The sequence below is a fragment of the Triticum aestivum genome, chromosome 5B (assembly GCF_018294505.1).
Source record: "Triticum aestivum cultivar Chinese Spring chromosome 5B, IWGSC CS RefSeq v2.1, whole genome shotgun sequence".
NCBI lineage: Eukaryota > Viridiplantae > Streptophyta > Magnoliopsida > Poales > Poaceae > Triticum > Triticum aestivum.
This window is the reverse complement of record NC_057807.1, coordinates 160,635,856-160,659,432: the sequence shown is the minus strand read 5'-3', so window position 1 is coordinate 160,659,432 and position 23,577 is coordinate 160,635,856. Positions and strand designations below refer to the sequence as shown.

The 23,577-nt window shown below is 47.9% G+C and overlaps 1 protein-coding gene across 1 annotated transcript; it reads left to right on the top strand.

Annotated features, from left to right (window-relative positions):
- Nucleotides 1–268: 268 nt before the first annotated feature.
- Nucleotides 269–14,415, top strand: LOC123110909 (ATPase family AAA domain-containing protein FIGL1). The gene is made up of 13 exons (XM_044531547.1): nt 269–657; nt 3,753–3,891; nt 4,944–5,372; nt 5,894–6,138; nt 6,673–6,800; nt 6,877–6,995; nt 7,074–7,166; nt 12,711–12,812; nt 12,892–12,994; nt 13,405–13,488; nt 13,552–13,647; nt 13,756–13,883; nt 14,111–14,415. Exons 1-13 carry the CDS (start codon nt 359–361, stop codon nt 14,210–14,212), a joined length of 2,067 nt encoding a protein of 688 aa, XP_044387482.1. The 5' UTR covers nt 269–358; the 3' UTR covers nt 14,213–14,415.
- Nucleotides 14,416–23,577: the final 9,162 nt, after the last annotated feature.

The window sequence follows — 23,577 nt, the reverse complement described above, 5'->3', positions numbered from 1 at the left end:
ATCCCACCGCCGCCGCCCTAACAGACACAACGGAGCTGCGGGAGCGGGAGCACTGCGGGAGCGTTACAACTGCGTTAATTATTCCTGAAACAGCCGCCCAGTTTCAGAAACGAATGCGCGTGACGCGGAAGCGAGGAACGCTCTCGTCCATCTGATCAACACACGATCCGACGGACGCGGAGCTGGTGGACGCGCGAGCGTTATCGGTCGGTTGAAGGTAAGCTTTTTCCTTTTGAAAACCACCATCCAAAATTGTCACCAACTAAACGCGGTAAAAACGCCGCAAAACCCTGCAGCCGCGAAAGAGCGGGAGGAGAATCGAGAATTCCCAAATCGCCGAAACTCTGAAACACCCGAAATGGAGGAGCAACCCCACGCTGCCGATTCCTCCTCCGCCGCCAGCCAGACGAACTGGCGGAAGGAGGTGGACGAGCTGCTTCAGCGGATGCACTCCCTCCTCTTCGGCGCCGACGCCGCGCTCGAGCGCGGGGATGCGGCGGCGGCGCAGGTTCTCGTGCTCCGCCTCCTCGGCTTCCTCGATTCCCAGACCCTTTCCGCCTACACGGGTCCTGAAGCCGCCTTCGTCGCGCCCATCCGCGCCGCAGCCTCTTCCCGTCTCGCCGCTGCCTCCCGCGCTGGCGCCTCCGACTCGGACCGGTACGAACCCTACCTGGCGTCTGATTCATTCAGTTTGACGTTTCATGCTTAGTTCATGATACACGCAAGGATTTGGCAGCTCCATCTCTATTTCATCATACAAAAGCTGAATTGCTATTGCTGAGGTCCACTAAATGTTGTAGTTACTGAGCTTTAAGAATATGCAAATTGGAGGAGTTGAGGAATTGGGAAGAAAGGGTGGGTGGGTGGGGGTGGAGGTGGGGTGTGTGTGTGTGTGTGTGTGGGGGGGGGGGCAATACCTTGCTGGCGACGGCTGCGGAGACAAGAGGACTCCACGGGACGGCGAGGCGAGTCCAGATGGGGGCGAGCGGACCCAGGCAGCGGAGGCGGTGGTGGCAGCGCGGCGACAAACTCGTGGGTTCACCGCTGAATCCTTGATCCAATCTGCTGCACAACAAATGGCGAGAGAGAGTGCTAGTTGTTTAGGGTTACGACTTTGGGAGTGCTGGAGTGGGCCTGTACTAGGCTTCCGCGCCGTCCCAGCGGCCGTATCGGTATTTCTTTTTGTTTTAGATTGAAAATCGTGATAAGCCAGGGATACCCGTATTGCTGCCGTATCATGCGTATCGCCGTATTGGTGACGTCCTGCACGCCGATACGGCACATTTGAACGTATCAGTGCTTCAGAGGCCACAAAAAGTGTGCGAACAGTGGTCATATGGGCCACATGAGCAGAAGTCTCATCGTAATCGCGACCATGCTCCTGCTGAAGCCACGAGCCACAGGACGAGCTTTGTAGCTCAAGAGAACTATCAGAGTGAGTCTTAACCTTGTGGATCCACTTACAAGTGATGGGATAAACATGGGGAGGAAGAGAAACAAGATCCCACGTGCCAGTGCGCTCAAGAGCAGCAATCACCTCTTTTTTTAGAGAAAAGGCCAAAGCCCGACTTTATAAATAAAGCCACATGGCAGCGTCACGAATACCCAAGGTTCACACAGTCTCAGAAACACAAAGAGAAGTTAAATAGGCCCAAATTCCTAACGAAACAGGCAGCTGCCAAACACGGCACTCAGGCCGGGGAGAGAAGGAGACCTAATCCCGCAAACTACAGCACCAAACTTATACGCCATGATTCGTCCCGGAGATCTGAGAGGCTGAAGCCCGAATTTTGGCGATGAGCAGGTCCAGGGCGTCCCGATCTGGCTCCTTAGTCAATAATCTCCACTGCTGCAAGAATATACATGATTTGAAAAGAACGTCAGCAGGCTTAGATGGGAAGGTAAGCTCAATAGTAAATTTGTTTCTAATGGTCCAAAGAGCCCAACATAAGGCTCCCAAGCCAACCCAGAATACCCTCTTGGTGACCCCTACCAGAGATTTGGCTAGGGTTCTAGTGTCAGCGAAAGAGGAGGGATCCCAGGAGACCCGAAGCCAGGATCTGACGCAAGACCAAACTAATTTGGCAAGAACACAGTTGAAAAAGATGTGATTAGAGTTTTCCAAAGCCCCACACAAGTTACAGAATTCCGAGCCCGGCCCATTGCGTTTTTTGATCTGATCAGCAGAAGGAAGGCGACCTCGGAAGGCTTGCCAGAGGAAAATCTTAATCTTAGGAGGGACCTTAGATTTCCAAACACAAGAGAAGCGAGCCGAAGTAGTACCACCAATGAGTCTAGAATACAACGATTTGACCGAGAATAGCCCAGAGGCCGTAAGTGGCCAAACCACAGAGTCAGCCTCCTCCGAGAGCACAGGGAAGAGGGCAGAAAGACTTTGCCATTCTTCCAACTCTTTAGGAGACAGGGCCCGACGAAAAGCCAAGTCCCAATTATTAGCAGCCACCTCCGCGATGGAGATTTGCGGATCGGGGCAATAAGAGAACAGAACCGGAAAGCTAACAGCCAGGGGAGCATCCCCAGACCACCAATCTAACCAAAAACGAACAGCAGACCCATTACCCACACAAAACTTAACGTGCTCCAAAAAAATCGGCCGAACTTTAACAAGGGCTTTCCAAAACTGCGAACCACGCCGCGCAGGGGCAAACATAGGGTTGGAGTTAGGAAAATATTTAGCCTTAAGAATCGAAAACCACAGCACATCGGCCCCAACCGTCATAATTTTCCACCACCACTTAATGAGCAGACAAATATTCATCACCCGAGTATTAATAATGCCTAACCCCCCAAGGTTTTTAGGCTTGCACATAAGCTGCCACTTAACCAACCTATACTTTCTTTTGTTATCTGCAGAATTCCAATAAAAGCCACCCCTATGTTTGTCGAAGCCAGCATGCACACCATCCGTGAGACGGTAAAAGCCCATAAGGAACATCGGGAGAGAGGATAAGCAAGAATTGATTAGAGCCACTTTGCCAGCATTGGTATTATACCTACCCCTCCAAGGAAGCACCCTATTCCCCACTTTAGCAACCACCGGAGCGAAGTCATTCGCGTGAAGTAGACCAGGAGAGATAGGAAGACCTAAATATTTGAAAGCTGCCATTCGGGATGAATAACAACATCACGATAAGAAGTCAACTCAAGAAAAGCGTCCCAGCGCTAGAAAAACCTTAGCGGTCAACTGGCAGAAGCGGGCGATGACGCAAGCCATAGGTAGGCTGAGATGAGGAATATGGGACATTAGAATTGGATGGCTGGGCAGTAGACTCATCCACAACACGCGGACGAAGAGTGTAATAGTGAGGAAAAGAGGGAAGAATACGAGGAGGAATCACCGGCATAGACTCATGACGCCACCAAGGATGAAGGGGCAGAATCCCGTTGTCGTACCATTTCTTCTGGGTTTTAACTTCAGATATCTGTAATGGTCTCTGCGACATCATTTCAATGGATATAGGATAGGAATTAGGAAATATAATCAGTGAGAGTTCTGAAATTGAGAGATCTTTTTTCTTCTGTGCTGATGAAGATATAACATTTTATCATCACTTTATATTATTAAGAAATTTCTTGGGTTTATTGTGAATGTATAAGTCACACATCTAACCAATTTACTATTGACGTCATGTTATCTGCGGGAATGTTCAAGTTTATACTTTCGAAGCATGCTATCTTGAGCATATCTTAGTTTGGTATCAATCCTCACTTTGGATGTGTTTTGAGCTCAGTGTAGCGTTTGAGCTCGCAAAAAAGAATGCTGGTTGTGTTTTTCCAAAGCAAGGAGACGTTAGCATTGAAAAGATGAAGTGTTCAAAGTATTTTCAGGCTTTTCATGAGAAATCCAAAGGAAATGTTGCTGATCAACAGGTATGATCTAGTTTATATTATTCTTAAAGCGCATCTTCATCACTCAAACTCCTTTCCCTTCTCTATCTCGTTTCACCTTTTCTCTGGGGCGCATCCAGTCGGTGCCCCTTTTGCTTAATTTCCTTTTCATTTCTATTTTTTCTTAAGGTCAAAAGACCAAGGTTTCTAAGGCGTCGGTATATCGTCGCTATATCGACGATATAACGCTGTGGCGCTCCTCTAGCCTAAGCCGTCGGCCTTCACAATATATTGGCTGAACACGCACGTGCAAGAGGAAAAAAGTAGGGGGCAGGACGAAAAGCACATGCACAGGAAGGAAAACCAGGGGTGGGAATGACAAGAATGGGCGTTGGAGGGAATCTCGTGAGCTCTATAGGTCATAGGTGAGAGGTAGGGACTGAAAAGCTGGGGTACTGTGCACTGTGCACTATGCACTACTCACTAGGAGGAAACCGTGAAATGGAAAGTAGAGAGAAAAGACAGCGTGCACTGTGCAGGCACACTGCAGGCAGAGAAGCAGGTCCATGGTCTGGACTTTGCTACATCTTATTTTCTTTTAGTTCTATGAGTCTAGGATTCTCTGCATCAGCTTTATGTGAGTTCTATGAGTCTAGGATTCTCTGCATCTGCTTTCTGTGTGTTTGCAATGGATATACTAGTTAGGCTGTGTGTTGATTTAAGTTGCTAGTGATTATGAGTTAAATTGGAGGCCATTCTAAGTTAGTGTTGTCATATACTCCCCCCGTTCCAAAATAGATGACCCAACTTTGTACTACGACAACACTAACTTAGAATGGCCTCCAATTTAACTCTATTAATTTGTAATTTGTTTATGATGTCGCCACGCCATACGCCATAAACGTTATAATGTTATGAAGGGGGTAGGTTGCCACAGAACGCATTACGCATTAAAAACCTTGCAAAAGACATACCCACACCCACACGTGCGCATGCCCACGCACACACACATCTTGATTATCCACAAATAATGGTGTTTGCCTGCTAATTTTTGTTGCTATTTTTCTCTCCTTGGCATGTATTTAATTCAAAAGAACTCAGCTTGCGAGAAGTTCACGATTCAAGGGGGTCCACATATTGAGGAAAGCCCAGCTGACATAGACAATGAGAAGCTTAGCATCGGGGCTTCAAAATTGATGGCACAATCAAAAATAACATCATTGTACGGAAACAAGTTCTTGAAGGCAAATAGTGTGTCAGACAAGAATATGTTCAAATCAGAGGGGAACATGTCTAAAGAGTTTGCTTGTGTTGAGAATGAGATCAGAACAAATCAAAATGATAACACACATCCTGCTTATCTGGGGGTTGAAGAGGATAAGAAACATTGTGGGCCATTGCAGACTTCAAAACGAAAGCATACAGGGTTCAGAAGTCCTATATGTGAACATGCGAATTCTCCATTAAGCCAAGATGAAGCTGATGCTCCTGCCAATGGGTTTGTGACTGCTAGGATAAAGTTGGTATGTGCACTTGTCAAATTATGCACTTAGCCGTGCGGCCAATACTGGTTCAAAATTTTCATTCCCTGTTGGATAAGCATTTTAGAGAAAGCTCTTTTACAGGAATTCTTTTATGTTCCTCCAAGAAAAGTGGACATGCCATAATCACCTATGGTTTGTAATAGGTTGCTACTGGTTTTTACCATTCAAGCTTAACTCATATGTAATGAGTGACTTCTGTCTTCACAATTTTTCATTTCATGACTTTGTTGTTTTTTGCACATTGCATATGTTTGAATATGAGATAGTTTCTTTGTTTTATTCATTTTCGTTGTTGTGATGCACGATGCTCTTGCTGCATGGCCCACACCAACAATAATGTCAGATGGCATCACTATCCTTTTAGCAGAAGACACTTTTATTCCATTAAATCGCTAAATTACAAGGGTTGATTAGGCTTATATCCACTTCGGTTAAAGTTCAATATATCTGTACTTGCTGTAACCTTGTTCGGTGGGTGCCTTTTGGCTTTTGCTTTGTAGGCGATGGACACTGTGCAAAAGCATGGGCATAATGGCCACCAAGGTGCTTCTGTATCTCCGCAATTTGATAACAACCTTAGTACACGGAATTATGGTGTGAGGCCAAGCTGGAATTCTCGTCGTGGACCACGTGGTAATTTTGTCCGCCCTATCCGAAACAATGGAGGATCTGCTTGCAATGCAATCAACTCACGAGGAGTTGCTGGAAAAAATGATGATTCCATGGAAGATTCAATAAAAAAATGGTATGTAATTCAAACTTAATTGTCTGGTAGCATTTGAACCAATATGGAGTGCTGAATATCTAGCGAGTTTGTTTGCCATTTTAGCGTCTGGTTTCTTGCTTAGTGATGGTAAAAAGCAGCATTTTGTGGAAATAGTCTCTGTCTTCAAATATCAACCATTTCTATGTTAGGGAAAAAAGTGTTGCCCCTCCCTTTCATGGCAAAGACCCCCTTGAATTGTGCATTGCTATCATTCACCTCAAATGTTAATTGACTGAAGTACCAATAAATGTAATTACTGGTTTGTCTAATGTTAAACCAATACATGAACTTGAATTTGATCACTTAACTAAATGTACATTAGTAAAAGCCGTTCAAATCACGAGCATGCAAATCACTATTACAGTTTCTTGCCATTAACTGTATTTTGGATCAATTTATATGGTATCCAATCTGGATTTCACATGCATGAGTAGCCTTAAAAATATATGTGTATGTTAAATATATTGGTGGTGCTCGCTATCATATCTTACTAATAAAAATCACCACCATCAGCTTAGAAATGCTTTGTGGCCCTGATGGTGAGCTTCCTGAGAAGTTGAGGAATTTGGAACCTCGCCTTATTGAGCATGTTAGTAACGAAATAATGGATAAAGACCCTAATGTTCGCTGGGATGACATAGGTAGGTACATATCTTTCTAGTTCTTCAGATTTTTTTAATGTATTTTGTGTAACTAATTCATGCCAACTTGCAATAGCTGGTTTGGATCATGCAAAGAAGTGTGTGACAGAGATGGTTATTTGGCCCCTACTGCGTCCAGACATCTTTCGTGGTTGTCGGTCTCCTGGAAGAGGACTACTACTATTTGGACCTCCTGTGGGTACTTATCTCATCTGGCTGTGTTGTGCCTACCCTTCTTTCTTAATCTTAATGCATGCACACTTATTTCCACAGGGAACAGGCAAAACCATGATTGGAAAAGCAATTGCTGGTGAGGCTAAGGCAACATTTTTCTACATATCTGCAAGTTCACTCACGAGCAAATGGGTATGTCTGGCACTTGTTTTGATTTTTCAATACTGACACATTTCTCTCATTTTGCAGTCATTAGTTTTCTATTATGCTATGTTAATATCTTTGACATACTAATGAGGTGTTACAACTGAATTGATTTTTCTATCTGCTAATTGATGTTTGTGATATGTGATAATAAGTTTGTCATTGTCCATGCTTCCAAGCTTAATAACAAAGAACTTGAAGCAGTATATAGTAGGGTGTGTAAACATGTTTCTAAGCGTATCTGTCCTGTATTCTTTTGACAACCTGCTCCTAACTTCCTACACAAATAATCTTGTGGCAGGATGCAGTTTTCTGTGTTCCTCAAAAGTATTGATAGTTGACAACTCGAGATCAAATTTGTTTAGAATGAAAATGGGCAAACAAATGTGTTCCAAAAATTATTCTTTTGGAATTGTTAGTTCATTCCCATGTTTATGCCGCATTAACTGACTGCATTATGCATGGGAGTGGTACATGTACCACTCCTGCAATGCATTGCTCAACTAAACAGTTTTGCAAAGGTTCTTGAGAGGCCTTGGCACTTTCCAGCTCTATGGAGCATATTGTTACCAATTCTATATATTATTTTGATTCCTAATAGATCTAGATTAGATTAATTCTGATAATGCTTTTCCTGTATATTTCATCTTTCATTGTAGGTTAAATGATAAAAACACTTACAGAATTGAAAGTGACTTATTTGGGCAGTTTAATGTGATCAGTATTTTGTATACGAATTATTTAGACTTGACATAAATCATTTATAAATATCTTGTACCTGGTAAATTTTCTAATTCTAAAACCCAGTAAATAATAAAAGGGTCTGTCTTGCTGAGATTCCTGTAACTGTATAACTGCTGGACTAGCCAAGAAATACATGGAATATTGGTGTCTATTGTAGCTTTAAGGTGTATTAGTCATGAGAACATAAAGTGTATTATTTTTCTGTCGAAGGTATATCCTCGGATATCTGTATCATGTCTAAAACACTTTATTCTATGGTCATAGAAGAAGTGGAAGATTTTTTGCGTTAAAAAATCTGGATAGAGATTCTATTTCTGCCTGTATGTGGCTGCCTATTTTGGGGAGTTTGAACATGCTTACTTCATAGTCAAAATCAGCATGCTGATTGTCCTAGTCTCGTATGGAGGGGACAGAAGGCGAAGGTGGTGGAGGATACCAGCTTCAAGCTGTGGTACTCGGGGACAACTACAAACAGAAATGGAGCAGGCATCTTGATCAACAGCCTCAAGTATGGAGTGGTAGACGTCAAGAGGCAAGGGAACTGGAGTACCTTGGTCAAGCTGGTAGCCGAGGATTTAGTTCTCAATGTTATCAACGCACATGCCCCGCAAGTAGGCCACAGTGAGAGCACAAGAGGGAGTTCTGGGACAGCCTGAAGGACAGGGTTACGAGTGTACCTATTGGCAAGAAGCTCTTCATGGAGGAGACCTCAATGGCCACATGGGTGCGTCTAACACAAGTTTTGAAGGGGTGCATGAGGGCTTTGGCTATGGCATCTGGAATCAAGAAGGAGAAGATGTCTTAAGCTTTGCTCTAGCTTATGGTGTGACTGTAGCTAACACCCTCTTTAAAAAGAGAGAATGCCATCTAGTGACTTTTGCTAGTGGTCAACACTCTAGCCAGATTGATTTCGTTCTCTCGAGAAGAGAAGACAAGCGTGCTTGCCTAGATTTTAAGGTGATACCTGGAGAGAGTGTTGTCCCTCAACATAACCTTGTGATGCCTAACTTCTGCTTTCAAATTCATGCCCGGCGGGATAGGCGGGCCAAAGTTGCTCAAGGTGGAGGCAGCTCAGGCTTAGAGCATCTCCAGCCGCGCCCCCAACAAGCCCTCCCAATGCCCTTTTTTGGTGCCGGCGAACCCAGGCCGAACCCGGCGCGCTGGGGGGCGCCCGGGGGCGCCGGGAGAAACGGTTCTTGGCGCGAAAACAAGTGGGCTCGCTGAGTCAGCGCTGACTCGGCGCCTTCGTCATCCTCATCGCCTCGGTTCCCGCGGGAATCAATGCGAAGGCTGCCGCGTCGCGGCGCCGGTCAGCCCTCCATTGATTGCTCACGGGCGGCGCAGTGAAGGCGCGCCGACGCGTGTCCTGCCCGCTCCCGCCACGCGTACACACGGCGCCGCCCTCTCGTCGCCCACCCGTGGCTATAAAAAAAGCCCCTCCCTCGCCGGTGAACGCACACTCCCTCGCCACAGAACCCTCTCCCCTCTCACCGCCGACGCCCCTCTCGCCCTCTCATCGCCGACGCGCGTCTCTCCTCTCTCCCCTGCCGACGACCATGGCCGAGCGCTACCCAGGCGACGGTGCGGCCACCAACGGTTTCGGCCGCCGCCACTTGCACGAGGACGAGGCACGCCTCCTCTACGAGGCCGACTACCCGGCGCCGCCGGACATGCGGGTGCCGGGCTCGTGGAGGCTGAGCACCGGCGGCGTCCCGATGCCTCGGGCGCCCACTGCACCCTTGAAGCCATCCTTGAGCACATCGAGGCCCGCAACACGCCCACTTGGAGTACCCAGCGCCCCCTCCTCTCAGTGCCGCGGCAGCTCCTGGACGCCGCGGCAAATGGAGATGGCAACCTCCTCATCGTCGGGCTCCCTTTCCTTCGGATCGCCGGCGCTCCGCCCCGTCAAGTCGGAGCCACAGGAGACGCCGCTCGGGCGGCGCACCCGCGGCGACGCCCTCGTCATCAACGAGGGCGGCCGTGGCCCCTCTCCTCCCTCTTCCCGCCTCGTCAGGCCGAAGACCGAGCCGGGGCTGCTCCCCGTGAAGAAGGAGCATGAGGCCATGGCCGCTGCCGACGAGACCGCCCTCAAATGGGTGCGCAAGGACTACGTCCGCGAGGAGATGGCGCGCCAGCGCCGCGCCCTCGAGAAGATTGCCGCTCGGTGCCGCGGACGCGAGAAGGGCGGTGTCGTCATCCTCGACGACAGTGATGAGGAGGCGCCCGGGCCGTCCAACCCCCCACGCATCGGCGACGCTAGTCAGGGGTGCAGCAGGGACGCCGACGGCACGCAGGACGGCGGCGACGACGACGACGACGGCGACTACACCAAGTTATACAGGCTCCTCGGCATGTAGAAGGCGGGCGGCGGCGCAGTAGTAGTATTTAGTTGTCGTTTTAGTTAGTTTTTAAATTATGTCTTCAATTTTTGTACAAATATCAATGAAATTGCCTAGTTTGGCCGAATTTGTGTCGTGTTTGGCCGAATTTTGGCCGAGTTTGGTTTTAAAAAAAAGGCGTCTGGGGGGCGGTTGGGAGACCGACCGCCCCCACGCTGATTTTTTTTGTCGGCGCGCCCCCAGGCGGCTCTATTTCAAGCCCCTGGGGGGCCGGACTAGTGGAGATGCTCTTACAAGGAGAGGGTTATTAAGGAGGGCCTTTGGGAGGAGGAGGTGACGCAAACAATATGTGGATGAAGAAGGCGACTTGCATTTGTAAGGTGGCTTCAGAGGAGTTTGGGGGTGACCGGGGGATGTAGAAGCGAGGCTAAAGATACCTGGTGGTGGAACGATGATGTCTAGAAGGCTATTAAGGAGAAGAAAGACTTTCAGACGCCTACACCTGGATCGGACGACATAGAGAAGTACAAGGTGGCAAAGAAGGCTACAAAGCAAGCTGTGAGTGAAGCAAGGGCTTGGGCGTACGAGCACCTCTACCGGCGCTTAGACACGAAGGAAGGCGAAAGGGACATCTATAAGATGACCAAGATCCAAGAGAGGAAGACGAGGGATGTCAACCAAGTTAAATGCATCAAGGGCGGAGCAGATCAACTCTTGGTGAAGGACGAGAAGATCAAGCATAGATGTTAGGAGTACTTAGACAAGCTATTCAATGGAGAGAATGAGAGCTTTACCATTGAGCTGGACGACTCCTTTGATGATACCAACATGCGTTTTGTGCAAGAATCCAGTAGTCTGAGGTCGGAGAGGCTTTAAAAAGGATGGAAGGAGGCAAGGCGATGGGCCATAATCGTATCTCCATTGAGGCGTGGAGAGGCCTCAGAGACAACGATAACATGGCTAACTAAGCTTTTCAACCTCATATTTCAGGCAAACAAGATGCCAGAAGAATCAAGGCAGATTATATTAGTACCAATCTTCAAGAACAAAGGGGATGTTCTGTACTAATACCATGGAATTAAGCTGATGAGCCATACAATGAAGCTATGGGAGAGAGTCATTGAGAACCGCTTAAGTAGAATGACGAGCTTGACCAAAAAAACAGTTTGGTTTCATGTCGACCATGAAAGCCATTTTCTTGGTATGACAACTTATGGAGATATACAAGAAGCAAAAGAAGGATCTGCATATGGTGTTCATTGACTTGGAGAAGGCCTACGATAAGATACCGTGGAATTTCATGTGGTGGGCCTTGGAGAAATTCAAAGTCCCAACAAAGTACGTTACCTCATCATGGACATGTACGTTAATGTTGTGACAAGTGTTTGAACAAGTGATGGCGAAACTGATGACTTTCCGATTAAGTAGGACTGCACCAAGGGTCAGCTTCAAGCCCTTATCTTTTTTGCTTTGGTGATGGATGAGGTCACAAGGGATATTACAAGGAGATACCCATGGTGTATGCTCTTTGCGGATGATGTGGTGCTAGTCGGACGGGGGTTAATAGCAAGTTAGATCTATGAAGACAAACTCTGGAATTGAAAGGTTTTCGGCCTAGTAGAAATAAAACCGAGTACATGAGGTGCGGTTTCAGTGCTACTAGGCACGAGGAGGTTAGCCTTGATGGACAAGTGGTACCTCAGAAGGACACCCTTTGATATTTGGGGTCAATGCTGCAAAAGGATGGTGATATCGATGAAGATGTGAGCCATCAAATGAAAGCCGAATGGATGAAGTGGTGCCAAGCTTCTGGCGTTCTCTGTAACAGAAGAGTGCCACAAAAGCTAAAAAGAAGGTTCTATAGGATTGCGATCCGACACGCAATGTTGTATGGCACTGAGTGTTGACCGACTAAAAGGCGACATGTTCAATAGTTGGGTATAGCGGAGAGGCGCATGTTGAGATGGATGTGTGCCCACACAAGAAAGGATTGAGTCCGGAATGATGATATACATGATAGAGCGGGGTAGCACCAATTGAAGAGAAGTTTGTCCAACGTCCAACATCGTCTGTGATGGTTTGGGCATATAGAACACATGCCTTCAGAAGCTCTAGTGCAGCGGACGGTTAAAGTGTGCTGATAATGTCGAGAGAGGTCGGGGTAGACCAAACTTGACATGGGAGGAGTCCGTTAAGAGAGATCTGAAGGACAGGAATATCACCAAAGAACTACCCATGGACAGAGGGGCGTGGAATGTAGCTATCCACATGCCAGAACCATGAGTTGGTTTCGAGATCTTATGGATTTCAGCTCTAGCCTACCCCAACTTGTTTGGGACTAAAGGCTTTGTTGTTGTTGTTGTTGTTGTTGTGCTGTTGTTATGTTGATATTGATTGTTAATTCGTCTTCTATGTTGATATTGGTTGTTAATTCTTTTGCTGGTGCAAGATTGGCGAGGGCGAAAAGCTAGTCCGGGCACTATTTGGTGTAGCCTGTTGTCGTCAGCCTGCTGTCATATTTGTGGATGAGATTGATTCACTACTATCTCAGGTTTTGTTCTATGTGTTGTTTTTGTTGTGCCCATATCCATTGCATGTTTTGACACTTGACAGCCTTAGCATGATTGCAGCGCAAATCAGATGGTGAACATGAATCAAGTAGGAGGTTAAAAACACAGTTTCTAATTGAGATGGAAGGTTTTGACAGTGGAAACGAGCAAATTTTACTTATAGGTACCTCATGCATGGAAAGGTGTTCTTTCTTATATGATATTACAAGTGTCATTCTAGGATTTGCCTTATGGGATTGAAGCATCAACAAAGTCTGCATTTTCCCTCTCCGCGAATGCAAATTGCGTATGCACATGTTTTGAAGTTCTACCACATAGCCCGTGGAGTGATGTTGAATATCATATTGTGATGAACGACAATAGCGGAGCTTACCAACACATCCCTAATAAACAGGCTAAAGCTCCTCCATGGGTTGGGACTTATGCCGACCATTACTTGTTAGACCTGTCTTCGTTGCAGATCCGCTTTTTGCTCCACGTATTTTTTAGTTTGGGATCAACAATTTGAACTTGGAACATCAATCACTATGTGTTGTAGCATATACTAATATTGTTGAGTAAAAATGATGGCAGGAGCAACAAACAGACCTCAAGAATTAGATGAAGCAGCACGCAGGCGACTGACAAAGCGTCTATACATCCCCCTTCCTTCATCAGGTAATGCTCTATTTCTGTTCTATGGAATAGCTGTAGAAAACTGACTATTTCATGGTTGTGAAGAAGCACGTACTTGGATAATTCGCAATCTATTGGAAAAGGACGGCCTTTTCAAGCTCTCAGAGAAAGAAACAGGTGTCATCTGCAAGTTAACAGAAGGTGCATAGAATCATTCAGCTTTCATCATGTTTCTAAACCTAGATCATCATGCCATTTTACTGAATTTTCCTGTTGTAAGATTTAAACAATGTTCTCTGTTATTTCCAGGTTACTCGGGATCTGATATGAAAAATCTTGTGAAAGATGCCTCAATGGGGCCACTGAGAGAAGCTCTCCAACAGGGTGTTGAAATCACAAAGCTAAACAAGGAGGAAGTGCGTCCGGTGATGCTCAAGGTAACTAGTCATATCGTATTTGAGTTTAGACAGTGATGACCTTCTGATCACTAAAAACGTACTCCCTCGGACCCCGGTTGTAATAACAACTTATATTATGGGACGGAGGGAGTACTATTTTTCCCCAAGCGATCAATATGAAATGTTTATTTCTAACAAGCTTCTGTTTTATGAATCATTCCCCTAGATGGTAATGTTCTAATTCTGAATGCTTATTTGGATGACAGGACTTTGAGGCTGCTCTGCAGGAGGTCAGACCTTCTGTTTCCACAAGCGAATTGGGGATTTATGAAGAATGGAACATGCAGTTTGGCAGCCTATCAATCTAATTTGTATGGGGATATTCTCAAGTACTATCTCCGGCCCATAATGTAAGACGTTTTTGCAAGCTATGATAGCTTGCAAAATAGCTTGCAAAAAACGTCTTACATTATGGGATGCAGTAGTAAGTACAAATAAAATCATCACAACAGATAAGTGGCTCAATGATTTCACCATGAGTATTACCACAAATAAGTGGTTTATTGATTAACCCACAACATTACACGTCATTAATAGTGCTGCCTGCCATGCACCTCTTCAGTATCACCTTAAGTGAAAATGAACTATGGAAAATAACAGCTAACTTGTTGTTACATAAATTCCAAGTTACAATATGTTTGTGAGCCTGTATGCTTCATAGCAGCACTACACTTCTGTTCGTTTCGGCTTTTCCTTTTGATTTTGCAGCTTTTCTAGTTTGACGAAAAAGCCATAAAAGCTTCTAAATAGGTGCTTTTGGAGCTTTTATGGCTTTTGATGAATCAATATAACAATATTTAGCTCCAGAAGCCACAAAAGCTCCAAAAGCACCTATTTAGAAGCTTTTTGGCCAAAGTGGAAAAGCTGCAAAAGCAGAAGCAAGAGTCCAAACAAACATGGCCCTAAATGACAGGTGGTTTATTAGTAAGAAGTCCAATTTAGACCCTGTCAGTTCAGGCTATGAACTGACCAAACATTTTAGAAGGAAATGGAAAAGTAGCGAATTTGGGTGGATCATTTCAATGAACTCAGTGCGATTTCGGATACTCTTATAGGCTAGTTGGAACAACAATGGCTTGTCCCAAGCTTGTCCCTCAAATGGATGCATCTAGCACTAATTTGATGCTAAATACATCCATTTGAGAGACAAGCTTTTTCGGATAGAGGGAGTACAAGATGAGCTACCTACTTAGATCCAGAATGGTGGCTTTTATAGACTTACAAACCAAGCAAATGAAGAGAATGGTGGCTTTTATAGACTTACAACCCAAGCAAATGAAGAAAAGGTGATAAAGCAGATGAACAGTAAGATCTTTTGTTGGAAAGCAAATAGTGACAGCTAGGTAGACGACGACCATTGGATGGATGATTTGCGACACGGGTTGAAGCTCGCCACACGAAGCGATAAGGAGAGCTGGAGACCAGTGATGCAGATTGGACGCCAACCACGGCATCAGAACGTGCAAAGCGGTAAGAGCATCTCCAGGCGCGCCCCCAACAGGCCCCCCAAGGCGATTTTTTAGCGCCGGCCGCCGCCCCCAGGATCTCATTTAGCGCCAGTTTGGGCCGAATTAACAGCCAGCGACCCTGAGTCGAACCCAAGCGCCCGGGGGTCGCCTGTGGGCGCCGACAGAAGCAAAAAGGGGCGTGGGGCCGCTCTGTTGGCGAGAGGAGGCCCTTTTCTTGCCGTTTCCCCCTCGGCCTCCCTCTCATTCTCCATTCCTCCCGCCAATCTCCTCCTCCCTTCCAAGCCGGCCGCCATGCCGCCGAAGAAGTACGTAGTCCCTCATGCCGCGAGGGATACCACCGTCGTCGCCACCCAGTCGAAGCAGAGGAAGCAGAGGGCGCCACCGTCCAAGCCCCGGGCCTGACTAACGTCGATTGGAGGGCGAAAGTTCAGCGCCGGGAGGCAGTCACCGCCGACAGGCGGAACAGGGCCAAGAAGGCCAGGGACATGGCTGCTCTCGCGTCGGTGGCGGTGGCAGAGCAGGCGGAGCGCTCGACCGAACAAATCGAGGCGGCTCGCGCGGGGATGATGAATCCACCCGGCGGCCATAGCTCATACGCGTCCTGGAGCCAACAAAGCGTCGGATCTCCGGCCGGCTTCTCGTTGTCGCCACAACGCTGGGGCTGCATGTCGTCGCCGGGCTATGTCGACGGCGACGCGCACGGCGGGTTCAACCCCAACATCACGGTCCCCCATGTTCACCCGACCCAGCGCACGCCCTTGCCCGCCTTCGCCGGCGTGCAGTACCCTCCGTACACCTACTTGCCGCCGGCGTACGTAGCCTCCCCGACGCCACCTCTTCGCCCTTGCGCGCTGCTCTTCTCACAAGCCTCCTCGTCGCATCTCGGCGACACCGACGCGACGGAGGTCGACATGGAATACATCATCATGACTGGCTCGGCCGCGACCGCGGCCTTCCCCGGGTCCATTGCCCAAGACGACATAGTGGACCTCAACGGTGACATGGACGGCGAGCTCGACTACGACGAGGAAGAGCCAGAGGAGGGGGAGGAGGAGGAGGAGCTGGCGCCTGCTCCGGCGAGGAAAGGGAAGAAGAAGAAGAAGCGGGCGGCCAGGACCGGCGAGCCGCGATCAAGTGGGCGTCCAAGGAGGACGAGTGCCTCGCCGAAGCGTGGAAATTCGTCTGCCTCGACCCGATCACCGACACGAACCAGAGCGTCGAGACGTATTGGGACCGCATCATGGTCGAGTTCTACGAGCGCAATCTCGTCGACCCCTACTTCAAAGCCGTCTACATGCAGCGTCGGTCGAAGGCTATGGCAAACCATTGGGGGCTCATCCAAACGGCGTGCAACAAATGGCATGGGATCGTCGAGGAGATCGCGGCTCGCCCGGGGAGCGGCGCCAGCGTCGAGGATCAAGTATAGCACGCCGGCCTCTCCCTTTTCTTTTCGCGGTGTGCGCGCCCGCTGGCTGATGTTCCTCGGCGCAGCTGTTGCGGATGTTTGCCATGTTTCGCCAGGACAACAGCGACCAAGAGTTCAAGTACCTCCACGTCTTCAAGCGGATCGACAAGTGCGAGAAGTGGGCAGAAGTCTGGCGCACCCTCGCCAAGGCCAAGGAGACGTACAAGCCGGACGCGTCGATGCCGGGCGCGGCCGACGGGCGCCCGGACGACAACAAAGGGGCCAAGAGGCGAAACACGTCGAGTCGGCTACCACACGTGTGCAAGAGTCCATCGAGCACTGCCTCGCCGACGCCAAGACCCGGGCCGCCCTGCGGGAAGAGAAAACCGAGGCGCGGTGGTCGGCGTTGATGATGAACAGCGCCGTCAAACTCGACTTGCTCCGGACCAACGTCGCCGCGAAGAAGAGGAACACCGACCTGACTTTCTTGATGGGCGGCGCGGACATGCTCCAGAGCGGCGACGAGAAGCTCAAGGCGTGGTACCTGGCGGAGCGCGACCTTATCCTGAACCATATACCAGCGACGCCGCCGCCAACGCCGCCGCAAAGCCCGAGCGGTGATGCCTCCGCGACGCCCAGCAACACAGAAACCGCACTGATGCCGCCCAACACAGAAGCCGGCCGATGCCGCCCTGTGCGCGCACGCCGACTCCTCAAATGCCGGAGGCCGCCACCGCCACCGCCATCTGATGCATTGCCTGCGCGGCCTTTCGTTTTGTATGCCGAACTTTTCATTTGGTTGCCGAACTGTGGCGTGATGATCGCCGAACTGTGGCGCCGATCGCTGGACTTGTGGCGTTTTTTTGGGAGCGGGAATGGACCAAGTTTGAATTTACGGCGCCTTGGGGGCAGCACCTGGGGGTGTGGCCGGGGCCTTGATCGCCCCCAGGGCCTAAAAATTGCCGGGTGAGCGCTCGAAAGAGCGCCAACCTATGCGTTGGGGGGCCGAACGGCTGGAGATGCTCTAAGTGCCGATTTCTTCAAAGATCCTTGCCCCCCGTCCCAAACTCAAGATGGGAATGGGCCGGCCTGGACCTGGCCCTGGCCCTGGCCCCAAGTTCAATTTGCGAGGCTATGGGTCGACCCATTTCAACAGAATTTTGTGGCCTCGCTGGCCCGTTGGGTACATGAGGCTGACCCAATAATTGAGAGAGATATAACAGAGCCTCCACATCAATTGAAAAAGATTCAGGTAACTTAGATTATTAGGCAGTCTCTATACATAGCCTACAAATTTCCACTACAATTGAGAGAGATATAACAAAGCCTACAAATTCACTGAACCACACTGCAGTAACTTGTTTAAATCGCAAGCACAGGCAAGTTAGCGAACTGGGAATGGAGAGAAATCCCATGGTTATTCAAGATTAGGACATCTTGAAGCATTCATCTCTTACAGCAGCAGTTCAAAACTGAAATTGGATTCTTAGGTGACATTTGGGAAACACCACTGTTTATTTGCACCTCAAGAGGTCTTTTTGGTCTGTAGCCATCTAACAAGTTCATGTGGTTCTGATAGAACCAACACCAAGCAGCTATCGCAGATAACACTGACAAGAACCAAAGGAGTAGATGCACTGGCTTGGCTTCAAGCTGCATTGGGAAGGGGATTAGGGGAGGAAGCCAGCAAGAGTCTCACTTGCGAGCTGAACAGGACAGCGGCCGAAATGGAACATGACTGCGGGGCACTAGAATGACAAGGTCGACGGCGACCGGGACCACGAGGCGCGGAAAGGTCTAGGTCGACGGCGATCGAGACGACGAGCATAGCAGGAGCGGGAGGAACACCGGTGGCAGCAAAGATGTCCGGGGGCGGCCGGTGGCAGGCAGAGATGGTCGGGGGCGGCAGAGATGGGCATAACTATCAGCTGGCTGTGTCGACCCGTCGGAACCATTGGGTCGCACGGGGCCGGCTCCAACTGACCCGTATATGATTCAAGGCCCACCCACCTGGCCCATTGGCCTTGACTTTTGGGGCCGGGTCAGTGACCCAGTGGGTTGACCCAGCCTATTCCCATCTTGACCCCAAACTGAGAGCAAGGTTGAAAATCAGGCAAATCCTATTTGACGCCCGCGGGCGTCAAAAGGACGAGCCATCGCTGAAGCAAGTCGCCACTTGGGCCGGCCCACGTTCGGATTTTCGTTCACTGCTGTTTCCTTGTTTCTGGCGTTTTTTTTTTCATTTTCCTTCTATGGTTTTCTGCTTCCAGTTTTTTCACTGTTTTGACCGGTTTTCAGTTGTTTTGTCTTTTTGTCCTTTCATTTTCTTTTTTTATTTTCCTTTTTTATTTTTTGTTTCTGTTCTTCTTCTTATTATTGCATATTTATATAAAAAGTTCACCATGTGTTACAAATTTTTTGAACGTATTGAGAAAATGCTCAATGCATATTATTAAATATTTCACCTTGCACTGTAAAAATGTTCATTGTGTAATATTAAATTGTTCAATGTACATTTAGAAAATGTTCATTGTGTATTACAGAAAATGTTTAATGTATATTATTAAATTGTTAATGTATATTAGAAAATGTTCATTATGTAGTACAAAAATGTTCATTGTATAATATTAAATTGTTCAATGTATATTAGAAAATGTTCATTGTGTATTTAAGTTTTGTTCATCATATATTAAAAAATTGTTCAACACATACCCATAAAATGTCCATTTTAGTATTTTAGTTTTTTCAGTATTTTTTTTACAAAAAGTTTGCTGTATTTTAATTTTTCTTCAACGTATATTATAAAAATGTTCAACATTTTTTAAAAGAATTTTTTGCTGTGTAGTCTACTTAAAGTATGGCGCTGGATTCAAATCGTTCGAGGTAGGTAGCTCGGCCGGTTATCCCCATTGGATTCTACCACGAGGTCGGCGGTTCGATCCCACGCATGCGCTTCCTTTTTTCGATTTTGCGCTCAGAGCGAGATGATTGGGCCGGCCCGTGTGCGCGTCGCTTCAGCGAAGTCGCAACGATCGGACGCACACGGGCGGCGTATAGGAGCTCCCGAAAATCAGGGAAAACCTTCATAACGAAATCTGAATCCTCCCACGTAGTTTCTTCTACAGGCAAATTTATCCATTTGACCAGTCAATGCACCACTGGAACACTGATTTCTCCTTGGACTCCGGGAATTAATTTTCTTTCAAGTACAGCTTCAAGTCCAGTTCTGATGATTCTTTTCTCATCAATCAGAGGTAGTTTTGATGTTGGAACAACTCCATCCCCAATGTGTTTCTTAAGCTGGCTCAAATGAAATGTGGGATGCAATTTGCAGTCCTCAGGAAGCAGTAGCAGTACCTTGTAAGCAGTTGCAACTTCATCTTCATATGTGAAGGCTTCCCAAAGCCTATAAATAGAGGTCCTCACCTCTACTTTGTACCCAGACTATGTACCCACTATCTATAATAGAACTTGTTCCTATCTAAGATCTTGGAGTAGATCTTGTGCTCTAGGAGTTCTGGATTGAACTCTTGCTGCCATATCGGCCTACATTCGTCTCTAGAGCGACATCTAGCGCAACTCATTGAAGTTGTTCCTTCGACACTTGTGCTGTACACATTGTAGCAGCAAGGTGGAGTTGCTCCTCCACAATCTTTGTGCTGCTTCACTTAGGTAGCTGGAACGTAGGGTCTCTGACAGGGATTCGGGAGCTAGTTGATGCAACGGTGAGGAGAGGTGTTGATATCCTTTGCGTCAAAGAAACCAAATGGAGGGGATAGAAGGTGGAGGAGGTGGAGGATACTGACTTCAAGCTGTGATACACGGGGACGACTGCAAACAGAAATGGCGTTGGCATCTTGGTCAACAAGAGCCTCAAGTATGGAGTGGTAGACGTCAAGAGACATGGGGACCGGATTATCCTGGTCAAGCTTGTAGTTGGGGACCTAGTTCTCAATGTTATCAACGCGTATGCCCTGCAAGTAGGCCACAATGAGAACACCAAGAGGGAGTTCTGGGAAGGCCTGGAGGACATGGTTAGGAGTGTATCGATTGGCGAGAAGCTCTTCATAGGAGACCTCAATGGCCACGTGGGTACATCTAACACATGTTTTGAAGGGGTGCATGCTTTATCCATGGCATCAGGAATCAAGAAGGAGAAGATGTCTTAAGCTTTGCTCTAGCCTACGACATGATTGTAGATAACACCCTCTTTAGAAAGAGAGAATCACATCTGATGACTTTTAGTAGTCGCTAACACTCTAGCCAGATTGATTTCATCCTCTCGAGAAGAGAAGATAGGCGTGCGTGCCTAAATTGTAAGGTGATACATGGAGAGGGTGTTGTCCCTCAGCATAAACTGGTGGTTGCTGACTTTCGCTTTCGGATTCGTGTCTAGCGGGATAAGCTTGCCAAAGTCGCTAGAACAAAGTGATGGAAGCTCAAGGGGGAGGTAGCTCAGGTGTTCAAGGAGAGGGTCATTAAGGAGGGCCCTTGGGAGGAAGGAGGGGATGCGGACAATGTGTGGATGAAGATGGCGACTTACATTCGTAAGGTGGCCTCGGAGGAGTTTGGAGTATCCAGGGGAAGGAGAAGCGAAGATAAGGATACCTGGTGGTGGAATGATGATGTCCATAAGGCAATTAAAAAGAAGAAATATTGTTTCAGATGCCTATACTGTATAGGAGTGCAAACAATATAGAGAAGTACAAGATGGCGAAGAAGGCCGCAAAGCTAGCTGTCAGTGAAGCAAGGCATTGTGTGTATGAGGACCTCTACCAACGGTTAGGCACGAAGGAAGGGGAAAGGGACATCTAGGATGGCCAAGATCCGAGAGAGGAAGACGAGGGATATTGGCCAAGTCAAATGCATCAAGGACGGAGCAAACCAACTCCTGGTGAAGGACGAGGAGATTAAGCATAGATGGCGGGAGCGGGAGTATTTCGACAAGCTGTTCAATGGGGAGAATGAGAGTTCTACCATTGAACTGGACGACTCCTTTGATGAGACCAGCATGCGTTTTGTGTAGCGAATCCAAGAGTCTGAGGTCAAGGAGGCAAGGCGATAGGCCCTGATTGTATCCCCATTGAGGTGTGGAAAGGCCTCTGGGACAACGATAGTATGGCTAACCAAGCTTTTCAACTTCATTTTTCGGGCAAACAAGATGCCAGAAGAATGAGAGTATATTAGTACCAATCTTCAAGAACAAGGGGGATGTTCAGAGTTGTACTAATTATCGTGGAATTAAGCTGATGAGCCATATAATGAAGCTATGGGAGAGTCATGAGAGCATCTTCAACACGCGCACGATATTAGCACCGCGTTGGAAAAAAATACCATTTTTTGTGCGCGTGCATCCGTTCTGGGCGATCCAGCGGACGCGCAAAAAACGCGCGCTCGACATAAGTGGTTCAGCGCACGGAGCGAAACGGCATCACACGCCACTTATTTCGTGCGCCTGCTCCCGCGCGCTGCACACTCGAGCGCCCGCGTCGCACTGCCGCCATCCTCTCTAGGCTCACCGCTTTCGCCCCGCCCCGCGCCGCCGCCGGCAAATTCGCCCTATGGACGGTCGCGCTGACATCCCCCTCACCCCTTCCTACACCTGCAACCCCTCCGCCGTTGTCGCCAGCGCAAACCCTAGCGTGAGGAGCTTTGGCTTCGCTTCCGCCGAAGCTCCTCCAAGCACCGGTCTCATGCGCGGCCTTTTCATGGCGCCACGAACAACTTCGGCACCGGCGGCCCATCGTGAAGCCACGTGCCCCCCTCTCAAAGCTCCCAAATGTGGCGGTGGTGAAGGCGGGCAAGGTGTTCGGGAAGAAGAACAAGGCGACAGACGACTCCTCTAGGCGGCCGAAGAAGAAACTTGCAGGGCACGCGACGGATGCGGCGGTACCGATGCGCACAAGGTGTTCGATGAAATGCCCACAAGGTATGATTTCATCTACTTTTTTTCGTTGTTGTTTTTTACATGAATGGATACATATGGATACCTTATTTGTTTTGTTCTATATACTTTGTAGTTTCAATGATGAGACATATATGTCAATTATGGGTGTTGGATCCAACATTCTCATTGGTCTCAAACCAATGATGTGCATTTAGATGATCATGAGTTTGAGGTGGACGAGGATGGTGAGGGTATCGTCGATGCACGGAAAGGAAGAGCGGGCAACTACTCCATGGATGAAGACATCTTGCTATGCAATACATGGTTGAAAGTGTCTAGGGATGCCACCGACGGAGGGGATCAAAGTAGATATGCATATTAGATCCGGATGAAGGAGCACTTCGATTTACACAACAAAAGTGGAATTGATAGCACGAAAAGATCTCTTCGCTCTCGGTGGTCGACAATCAACAAAGATTGTCAAAGGCGGGCGGCCGCACTTGGCGGTTGACATGCTAAAGCCAAGTGGCACTAATGATAGAGATAGGGTAAGTGCCATTTCTTTCATGATTCATCCATGTTCATGCTTCTTCTTTGGTGTTTCAAGTGCTAACTTGTTCTTTTGTTTGTAGCTCACTATTGCACAAAACTTATTTTAAGAAGAGGAGAAGTGATGTAAGGTAGAACCCTAGATGCCCGATCTTTCATGTTTGGAGGGATTCCTACCAAGAACATGAAGAACACGAGAGGGGAAACAAGGGAAACACGAGGGAAACACAAGAGAAAAAACTCAACCAACAAGAATATAGTCACACATGCGCTAGATCCTCGAGACACAAGGTGATACAAGATCTGAATCCAACAAAGGGCGATACGTAGGGTAACCGGTTCTTCTCTGTGAGGAGGTCTTGA

Excerpts from the sequence above, each read along its gene's own strand:
- LOC123110909 (XM_044531547.1), top strand. The coding sequence starts at position 359 with ATGGAGGAGCAACCCCACGCTGCCGATTCCTCCTCCGCCGCCAGCCAG. Across the intron at positions 3,892-4,943 it reads GAAATGTTGCTGATCAACAG|AACTCAGCTTGCGAGAAGTT; the intron begins GTATGATCTAGT and ends TTAATTCAAAAG. Across the intron at positions 12,995-13,404 it reads CGAGCAAATTTTACTTATAG|GAGCAACAAACAGACCTCAA; the intron begins GTACCTCATGCA and ends AAATGATGGCAG.